This window comes from Budorcas taxicolor, chromosome 3 (assembly GCF_023091745.1).
Source record: "Budorcas taxicolor isolate Tak-1 chromosome 3, Takin1.1, whole genome shotgun sequence".
Taxonomy (NCBI): domain Eukaryota; kingdom Metazoa; phylum Chordata; class Mammalia; order Artiodactyla; family Bovidae; genus Budorcas; species Budorcas taxicolor.
In genome coordinates, this window is record NC_068912.1 from 12,078,845 (window position 1) to 12,090,020 (window position 11,176).

At 36.7% G+C, this 11,176-nt stretch overlaps 1 protein-coding gene across 1 annotated transcript; it reads left to right on the plus strand.

Annotated features, from left to right (window-relative positions):
* Window positions 1-9,610: 9,610 nt before the first annotated feature.
* LOC128045264 (olfactory receptor 10K2) lies at window positions 9,611-10,549 on the plus strand. The gene has a single exon (XM_052637761.1). It carries the CDS (start codon window positions 9,611-9,613, stop codon window positions 10,547-10,549), a length of 939 nt encoding a protein of 312 aa, XP_052493721.1.
* Window positions 10,550-11,176: the final 627 nt, after the last annotated feature.

Genomic DNA, 11,176 nt, shown 5'->3' on the forward strand with positions numbered 1-11,176 from the left:
AATATAATGTGGTTTATTTAAGCTTGAAAAATTCAGTGCTACTGTGGTTCTGGCACCACATTTGATACAGAGTTCAAACAGTCATCCTTAGTTATCTGGATGCACTGCATAGATCTGCTTCTTCAGGCTTGGCTCCATTTTTTTTAGCCTAAGCTCAGCAGGCTCTAACAACTTTAGCTCACAAATCTAGTCCAGAGGAAGAAATAATTCACTTCCTTGGATGTAAAAACAAAAGTTGGGAAACTGAATCTTGTTAATCCTGGTTGAACAGATTTGGATCAATTACTCATCTTGAATCAAACACTATAGGAAAAATCCAATGTTCTGACTGACTTAGTAAATATTACCTTCTCCTCCTGAAATTTCAGGACGAAGCAATTCAATGAACATGAGAGCAAAATTTAAAATATAATAAAATCAGGATATTACTCCAAGTAGTGGGTGTGTCCATTTATATTTCTTTCTGCAAAAATTTCTACTCAGCTTATTTACCCAATTTTAATCAATTTTTAATATAAATCTATTTATTTTAATTGGAGGTTAATTACTTTACGATATTGTATTGGTTTTGCCATACATCAACATGAATCCACCACAGGTATACATGTGTTCCCCATCCTGAATCCCCCTTCCTCCTCCCTCCCGGTACGATCCCTCTGGGTCATCCCAATGCACCAGCCCCAAGCATCTAGTGTCATGCATTGAACCTGGACTGGCGATTCATTTCATATATGATATTATACATGTTTCAATGCCATTTTTTGCTATTAAATTGTATGAGTTCCTTATATATTTTGGATATTAGTCTTTTACCAGAAACATCGTTTGCAAAACTATTTTTGTATTTCACAGATTGTCTTTTTAATTTGTTGATTGTTTCTTTGCTGTGCAGAAGTTGTTTGACATAATTCTTACTTATTTTTGCTTTTGTTATGTGTACTTTGGAGGGCATATTAAAAAAGCCTGCAATGGCAAATGTTAAGAAGCTTTTTCTCTATTTTTTTTTCTTTACTAAGAATTTTATAGTTTCAAGCTTTATGTTTAAGTTTTTAATCCATTTTGAGTTCATCTTTTTGTATGGTGTAGCAAAAGGGCCCTACTTTATTATTTTGCATGTTGCTATCCAGTGTTTCCTAGAACCATTAATACAGGCTATGCATTCCGCAATTTGAAAAAAAAAAAGTCAAAGGTGTATAAAAAATCCTCAAAATCATTAATCATCAGGGATATGCAAACTATAACCATAGTGAGATATCATCTCACATCTGTTAGAATGACCTTTATCAATGAAAAGATAATACATTGGCAAGGGTGTGGAGAAAGGGGAACTCTGGTACACTGTTGGTGGAAATATAAATTGATACAGCCATTAGGAAAAACAGCATGGAAGTTCTTTTAAAATTCAAAATAAAACTACCATATGATCTAGATATCCCACTTTTGGGGCAGTTATCAAAAGGAATTGAAATTAGAATCACAAAGCAATACTTTCATTCTCATGTTAATTGTGGCACCATTCACAATAGCAAAGATATGAAAACAACCTAATGGTATGTATCAAAGAAAATAGATTTTTAAAATGCAGTATATATAGAGAGAGCACAATATATAAAAAAAGAAAAAAAAAAGGAAAGCCTAACATTTGCCACAGCGTGGGTGAATTTCAAGAATGTTATGCTAAGAGAAATAAGCCAGACACAGAAAGACAAATACTGCATGATCTCCTTATGTGTGGAATCTGTGAAATAGTTAAACTCATAGAAGCAGACAATAGGATGATGGGAATAAAAGAAATGTGGAGATGCTGGTTAAAGGGTACAAAATTTCAGTTAGCAAGAGAACTGGTGATGGACTATACAGTATATTACTTTGAGAGAACAGTAGTGTATTGTATACTTAAAATTTGCTTTGAGGATAGGCCTTATGTCTTCTTATCACAATTAATAGTAAATGATAATAAACTTAGCTAGAGAAAATTTTGGGAGGTCATGAATATGTCTATGGTTTTAATGGTGGTGATTGTTTAATGGATATATATTGTTGTTCGTTGCTCAGTTGTGTCTGACTCTTTGTGACTTCATGGACTGCAGCACGCCAGGCTTCCCTGTCCTTCACCATCTCCCGGAGCTTGCCCAAAATTATGTCCATTGAGTCGGTGATGCCATCCAACCATCTCATCCTCTGTCATTCCCTTCTCCTCCTTCTTCCAATCTTTCCCAGGATTAGGGTCTTTTCTAATGAGTCAGTGCTTCCCATCAGGTGGCCAAAGTATTGGAGCTTCAAGTTAAGCATCAATCCCACCAATGAATATTCAGGATTGATTTTCTTTAGGATTGATTGGTTTGCTCTCCTTGTAGTCCAAGGGACTCTCAAGAGTCTTCTCCAACACCACAGTTCAAAAATATCAATTCTTTACGTTCCAACTCTTGCATCCATACATGGCTACTGGAAAAACCATAGCTTTGACTAGACAGATATTTGTTGGCAAAGTAATGTCTCTGCTTTTTAATATGCTGTCTAGGTTGGTCATAGCTTTTCTTCCAAGGAGCAAGAGTCTTTTAATTTCATGGCTGCAGTCAACATCTGCAGTGATTTTGGAGCTAAAAAAAGTTAAGTTTGCCACTATTTCCATTGTTTCCCCTTCTATTTGCCATGAAGTGATGGGACTGGATGCCATCATTTTCATTTTTTGAATGTTTAGTTTTAAGCCAACTTTTTCAGTCTCCTCTTTCACTTTCACCAAGAGGCTCTTAGTTCTTTGCTTTGTGCCATAAAAGTGATGTCATTTGCATATCTGAAGTTACTGATATTTCTCCCAGCAATCTTATTCCAGCTTGTGTTTCATCCAGCCTGGCATTTCACATGATGTACTTTGCATATAAATTAAATAAGCAGGGTGACAACATACACCTTTGATGTATTCTTTTCCCAATTTGGAACCAGTGCCTTTTTCCATATCTGGTTCTAATGGTTGCTTCTTGTCCTGCATACAGTTTTAGCAGGAGGCAGATAAGGTTGTCTGGTCATGGATATATACTTATATCAAATTCATCAAGTTGTATACATTAAATATGTACAGCTTTTTCCATCTCTATCATACGTTAATAAAAAAAAACTTTAAAAAAGTTTTAAAAAAAAAACTACGTGCATTTGGAGTAAATGATGGACACCAATAACAACAACAACAAAAATGCTTGGCATTTAGAATCAGATATCTAAAATTTCACTTTTCTTACTTATTATTTCTCTATCTCACTTATTTTTTGTTATTCCTTTGTTTTCACATTTGTTCTCAATATCATTATTTCTCAATTTATCAGATAGTTGATGAGTTCTTACGATGCATCAAGCTATTGTTAGGGAATTTTAATATTTATTGACATTGCTTTTGAAATCATCCATTTCTAGCTTAGCCACAGGCAAGTAGAAACCAGAAATTTTGGGAACTGGAAAATAAATGATGATATTTTTGTTTAAGAGGTCACTTATATAATTTGGATAATGCTACCTGTGACCATTTATTCATCCAACATTCAGTACATCTTTAGTGTCTCCTATGTGTAACAGTATGCTATATTAGTTTCTGGATAATGGAATAAAGAGCAATAAAAATGAACTCAGTGGTTAATGGTGAAATCAATCTCCTTTCAACTTTTCCTGACCTGGGCCTTTTCTGTAAAAGCGACATTGCTCAATTGGTCCTCTCAGCCCAACAGAAAGATATATTCCCAATTATAAGTGCAAAAGCACATTTTACACTGAACAAACATGCTTTATAATGTACCTATCATTATGAATTATACCTTTCAATCCTTTGGTAACATCAAATTGAGAAATCAATTTAAAATAGTCAATTTTTGAAAATTGTTACATCTGAGAGTAAGGCTTAGAGCCTTCCATTCCCCAAGCCCTAGTGCTTGAGTACAATTTGGAGCAATTTGGTATTTGATAACTTGCCTCTACTTTCCACAATCAATTCAGCTGTTTAATTAAACCCAGTGTGACATCTCCATGGCGATGATTCTGGCATCAGGAGACCCACAGAGAAACCTCCCACTACCAATAAATGCAATGAAAGTGTCAACACTTCTGTGGTCACTATTAGATATGACTTGTGGTCTTTGGTCAGTTGCCACAAAATGTCAAGAAGAAATTAGTTACATTTGATTTTGGTCTGGGTCTTAGTCCCCAGACCATCAGCATATCTCTACCCCTGAGTAGAGATCAGTAGCCTCTGCCCTTTTGATCTTCTCCCATTTCCCATTTCAACTCGATTCTAGCTCCTGTAGTCACTGTGCCTCTGGGAAAGACAGAGGCAAATGGGGGCCCATCTATGAATAACAGACAACACATTGGACTGAGCACCTACAGAAATGAGCAACTGGACAATGGACAGGGAATAAGAGTAAACATCTAATCCCCAGCAGGACCTGTGCTTTCTCAGCTCAGGTAAGAGACAGAGAAGGGTGAGGGGCCCACACTGGTGCAGTGACAGAGAAAGACAGAGAGAGCCACATCCAAGAATGAGGACTCCAAATAATGTTAGTCAGGATTAGTGACATTTTAAAATGAACTTTTTATAGAACTATGCATGTACACTTTATATATATTTTAAATTAATTGTCTCATTGATTTTCCTAAATTTACATAGACACAGTCTTGGTTCTGATTTAATTCAAAAGTACATTCAACAACACTTTATTCATAAGACTTTAGTTTCATTTTAGTATGAACAACAAACATGAGATCTACCCTCTTAGTAAATGTTTCAGTATACAATAACAAAATGTTAGCTATAGGCACAATATTATACAACAGATCTCTAGAACACATTCATCTCACATAAGTGAAACTTAACACCAATGAACAGCCACTTTCTCTCTCTCTTCCTTGCCCCAGGCCCAGGCAGCCACGATTTGACTTTCTCTTTCTATGAATTTGACTATTTTAGATAACACTTACAAATGGATTTCGTCCTTCTGTGTGTGGCTTATTTCACTTAGCATGGCACTAGTGGTAAAGAACCCACCTGCCAATGCAGGAGACATAAGTGACGTGGATTGGATTCTATCCCTGGGTCAAGAAGTTCCCGTGGAGGAGGAAATGCCAATCCACTCCAGTATTCTTGCCTGGAGAATTCCATAGACAGAGGAGTCTGACAGGCCACAGTCCATTGGGTCGCAAAGAGTCAGGCATGAATGAGCAATTAGCATTTTTACTTTGTCACAGCTATACTAACATATAGCTGGAGATCCAGCTCCATTTCTGGAGATCCTCTTGAGTAAGAAACAAGGACAAAAATGCAATATCCCTTCCTCAGTCCTGGGAATGGAAATAATCTTTATCTTATATACCCTTCCTGAAATCAATGGAGTATACAAGCAGTATGATAGAAATATTCTCAAAACTGTCTGCCCTTTTCAACTCCAAATTACAATTACAGAACTAATATTTTGTAATTTTTAAGCTTTGCAATGATATTCTCTTATTCATTTTGAACAAACTTTGAAAAGTAGGTTAGCTGGTATCCGAATGAACCCTGTTATAAGGAAGAGGGAAGTACTTCAGACAAGCTGAAGTCCTATAGCTAATACACATGGGGGTTGGGACTTGAGCCTGTAAAAAAATTGTAACAAGAATCCTTTTTTCCTTTTTTTTTTCCTTAATGCTACACATTTATTGAAAACATCAAAAGTATTGTAAAGTAATTAACCTCCAATTAAAATAAATAAATTTATATTTAAAAAAAGACTAAACATATTGGTAAGGATATGGAAGAACTGGAAGTCCCAAACTCTTCTGGAAGGAATACAAAAATGAAACAACTATTTTAGATCACAGTATGTGCAGATGTGCTCAGTCGTGGCCAATTCTTTGAGACCCCATGAACTTTAGCTTGCCAGGCTCCTCTGTTCATGGAATTTTCCAAGCAAGAGTACAGGAGCGGGTTGCCATTTCCTTCTCAAGGGAGGAATTCTTTTGTTAAAATACCATCCTATGTAAGGAGGTGACAGAATACTATTTTTCCTTTCTCACCAACACACACACACACACACACACATTTTATTCCTATGCCAGTCAGAATACTCATAGTTTGGTGCTTGTTCCACTAGCTGTGTGAATTTGAAAGGAGTCTCCAAACACTTTGATTCTCAAATTATTCTCTCTTACAGTGAAGAAGTCAAAAGTAATACCTACCTCATGAGATCATGATGAGGACCAAATAAGAAACCAAATATAACAGTATTTTCATCCTATCTGCATTATGAAAAACATGATAAATGATAGTTCATGTTATATTTCTACATAATGGATCTAAATTTTTGTTGATAAGCTGATAGCAAAGTTATATCCTATTTTTTCTTCCTGGAAACGTACAGATGGACTAATATTTGGGATGATGATCCCCAAAGAAGTTAACTGAATTGGGTTTTTTCTTTGTTTTTGAGTTTGTGACCTCAATGTGACAGTTTTGGTAAAGAAAGGAAAGGAAGAAAAAGAGAAGAAAGGAGTGCCTCTCAGTTCACAGAACTATGTAAATTTAGGTATTTCCTTTGTAAAAAGGATGTATCTCTATGCTTGACAACAAAACAACATGTATTTGTTCAATTCTGAAGGGCTAATCAACATTAAGGAAAATTAGTCAGCTACATCACAAGGTTTACATAAAGACTGACACTGACAGTCCATATTTTTATCAAAGTGTTTGTAGGTGACATTCAAATGGCATTTGGTCTTCAAAAATTTCCATGAAGTTACTTGGTTTTTCTCAAGATTTTTGAGATATTTTGCTTCTTCCTTGATGATATTTATGATAGTATGTCTTACAATATGGCTATTTTATTATCACTTCCATGAGAAAGAAAAAATTATTTTATTTATATTTATAACTGTAATGCTTAAAATATAATAAAAATGATAAAGTCATAAAATATGGATATTATTAAGTAATCTACTCTAATCTTTCAGTTCAGTTCAATTCAGTTGCTCAGGCATGTCTAACTCTGTGACCCCATGGACTGCAGCACACCAGGCCTCCTTGTCCATCACCAATTCCCGGAGTTTACTCAAACTCATGTCCATTGAATCAGTGACGCCATTCAACCATCTCATCCTCTGTCATCCCCTTCTTCTCTCACCTTCAATCTTTCCCAGCATCAGGGCCTTTTCAACTGAGTCAGCTCTTCGCATCAGGTGGCCAGTGTATTGGAGTTTCAGCTTCAACATCAGCCCTTCCTATGAATATTCAGGACTGATTTCCTTTAGGATGGACTGGTTGGACTCCTTGCAGACCAAGGGACTCAAGAGTCTTCTCCAATACCATAGTTCAAAAGCATCCATTTTTCAGCACTCAGATTTCTTTACATTTCAACTCTCACATCCATACATGACTACTGGAAAATCCATAGCTTTGACTAGATGGACCTTTGTTGGCAAAGCAATGTCTCTGATTTTTAATAAGCTGTCTAGGTTGATCATAACTTTCCTTCCAAGGAGCAAGCGTCTTTTAATTTCATGGCTGCAATCACCATCTGCAGTGATTTTGGAGCCCCCCAAAATAAATTGTGTCACTGTTTCCACTGTTTTCCTATGTATTTGCCATAAAGTGCTGGGACCAGATGACTTGATCTTCATTTTCTGAATGCTGAGTTTTAAGCCAAGTTTTTCACTCTCCTCTTTCACTTTCATTAAGAGGCTCTTCAGTTCCTCCTCACTTTCTGCCATGAGTGTGGTGTAATCTGCATATCTGAGGTTATTGATATTTCTCCCAGCAATCTTGATTCCAGCTTGTGTTTCATCTCTAATCTATAAGAATTCAATAAAGGACTTCACTGGTGTCTCAGATGGTAAAGAATCTTCCTGCAATGCAGGAGACCTGGGTTCAGTCTCTTGGTTGGGAACATCCCCTGGAGAAGGGAATGATTACCCACTCCAACATCCTTGCCTGTAGAATGCCATATAGAGTGACTAACAGTTTCATGTTTTCATTTTCAAAGAGCTGATGCTGATTTCCAAATATGTAGACTAAAACATACATAAAGTGTGCGTCATTGATTTATAGAGCATCCACAATGAGAAGCTTCTAAATTGTTATTCGTATGTGACTAAGTCTGACTATGCAATACAAGTTTATCTTCTAAACTTATCCTATATACCCCCACCCTCCAAAATAGGAATTTTTGGAAACCACCTTTGCTCTCTGCAAGGTGTGGATAACCTGCCTGGGTGACTCTGACTACAGAGAAAGTGAAAGTGAAGTCGCTCAGTCGTGTCCGACTCTTTGTGACCCCATGGACTGTAGCCTACCAGGCTCCTCCCTCCATGGGATTCTCCAGGCAAGAGTGCTGGAGTGGATTGCCATTTCCTTTTCCAGGGGATCTTCCCGACCCAGGGGTCGAACCCGGGTCTCCCGCATTCCAGGCAGTCGCTTTAACCTCTGAGCCACCGAGGAAACTGAACCAAATACCAAAGAGCTTGCTTGGAGCTTCAAGATCAGTCACCTTGCCTCCCTTTCAGTGCAGAACAGGACTCCAGCAAGACCAAGTTACTTTTAATCAAGCTTGGAGAACTCAGAGGAATGATAATTTCTCTTAAATCCCCTCTGCACCCCTAAGAAAGTACAGAAAGGCAGCTTCAACAACTTGCCATAAGTTAAATAAATGCTCATTTTATACTTGATGAAAATATTTCTAATTCCCAAAGAACAACAAAAAAAGTGATTAGATGAAATTATTTATTAAGCACTATGTATTGAATGTCTCTTTTGTAATACATGGTTCCAATTAATTTACTGTATAGCCTTAGAAGGTAAGAATTACTTTTCTCATGATACAAATGAGAAAGTGGGACTTAGAGAATTTATGATCTTACCACAAGAACATGCCAGAGTCAGGATTAAAGCTTATATCTATCTAAATTCAAAATTAATTTTATTCCTACAGTATTCAATTTTACGTGTTTGCAAGGATAAAATTTAAGATTATATTTGTATAAATGTATTAATTGTCCTGAGAATTGAGGATCCTGGAATTAGAAATATAATAGTAATTATTTAGTAATAAATTTACCTTCTAAGCAATAAAAATCATTGTTTTAGGCACTGAACAAAAAATCAAGGGGCTAGATGGAGGAAGAAAAGATGTGTCCATTTCATAAGGTTTAAGTTGGGGAGATGGAATGGTATACCTATAGAAGCAGAAAACATCAGGGTCAACACAACACTTTTCTCCAGAAATCAGGAGATGTAACTGGTTTCCTAAAATCTTTATACATCTGTAAAAAAGAAATGTCAAGAAAGTTTTCCTATGATGTTAAAAATATTGGGGCAACTCAAAGTTGGATGCTAGCTTTGAATAATTTTAGATGCTTCTTCATGTCTTACAAAAACCAGGAAGGAGAATGATGACTGTCCAATACAATATTGTAAAGTAAAATAAAAATAATAATAATAAATTAAAAAAAAAAAAAAAAGGAAGGAGAATAATGAGTAAACTCAAAACCTGAGAATACATGTTCTATTATCACCAGTTTCTTGGGATTCTTCTCTTTTTCAGGGATTTTTCTTGGCACTGTCTTCTCTCTCAGATTGTCTCCTGATGATACATCTTCCATGGAGTGTGTCAATGAGACCTTGGTGAGAGAGTTTGTCTTCCTCGGCTTCTCCTCTCTGGCTGGGCTACAGCGGCTGCTCTTTGCTGCCTTCCTGCTCATCTACCTGTTCACCCTGGGCACCAATGCCATCATCATCTCCACCATTGTGCTGGACAGAGCCCTCCACACCCCCATGTACTTCTTCCTTACTGTACTCTCCTGTTTTGAAACTTGTTATACCTTCGTCATTGTACCCAAGATGCTGGTTGACCTGCTGGCCCAGAAGAAGACCATCTCCTTTCTGGGCTGTGCTATGCAGATGTTTTCCTTCCTCTTTCTAGGTTGCTCTCACTCCTTCCTGCTGGCAGCCATGGGTTATGATCGCTATGTGGCCATCTGTGACCCTCTGCGCTACACAGTGCTCATGGGGCATGGGGTGTGTGTGGGACTAGTGGCTGCTGCCTGTGCCTGTGGCTTTATTGTCGCACAGATCATCACATCCTTGGTATTTCACCTGCCCTTTCACTCCTCCAACCAACTACACCACTTCTTCTGTGACATCTCTCCTGTTTTTAAGGTAGCATCTTACCATACCCATTTTAGTCAGATTGTCATTATCATGCTCTGCGCATTGGTCCTGATTATCCCCCTGCTGTTGATTTTGGTATCCTATATTCACATCATCTCTGCCATACTGCAGTTTCCTTCCACATTAGGCAGGTACAAAGCTTTTTCCACCTGTGCTTCTCACCTCATTGTTGTCATTGTCCATTATGGCTGTGCCTCCTTTATCTACTTAAGGTTTAAATCCAACTATTCTTCAAGCCAGGATGCTCTCATATCAGTATCCTACACGATCCTAACGCCATTGTTCAATCCTATGATTTACAGTTTGAGAAATAAAGAGTTCAAATCAGCTCTTCAAAGAGTTGTGGGAAGAACAATTTGTTTATCATGACATTAATCTAGATTCTGCATTTTTAAATACATGGGGGAAAATTCCCTGAGTAAAAATGATCAAGCAATGAGCAGTGTTCAAGAACAGAGATATTTCTCAGTTATTTCAAAAAGAAATAGTATCTTGTCACGGTCACATAAATTTTTGTCTGCTGAAGTCCTCTTGATTGGCAGAAAAATATTGGATGGCTACTGTAGGAAAATATACACAGATTCAGAATTTTATACTCTTGCAAACATTATTACCCAATCTCAGCCAGATTGTAAATGTACAAAATACTGTACAATATTAACTCTCTGGTTTAGCAACCCAGAAAGCTCCTTCTCTTTATTACCTCCTTTTCTGGATGTTAAGATAGTCAGATCACAATTTGTATTATTTTATTTTATCATTTTTTAAAAATCTTAATTTTTTATTCTATTCTCCAAAAAATTTTAACCTATAGATGGAAAACATTATTTGTATTTATAAAGCAGAGTGAGTAGACAAAACCATCAAATAATATTCAGTCTTTATAAAGAACAAACACCCTTCAACGTCTTTGGCTTAGCTTAGGACACAATTTTTAGATGAGATGGCATTTGTAAAGTTACAATTTTTGGCGCATAAGTTATATCCAATGTTCAA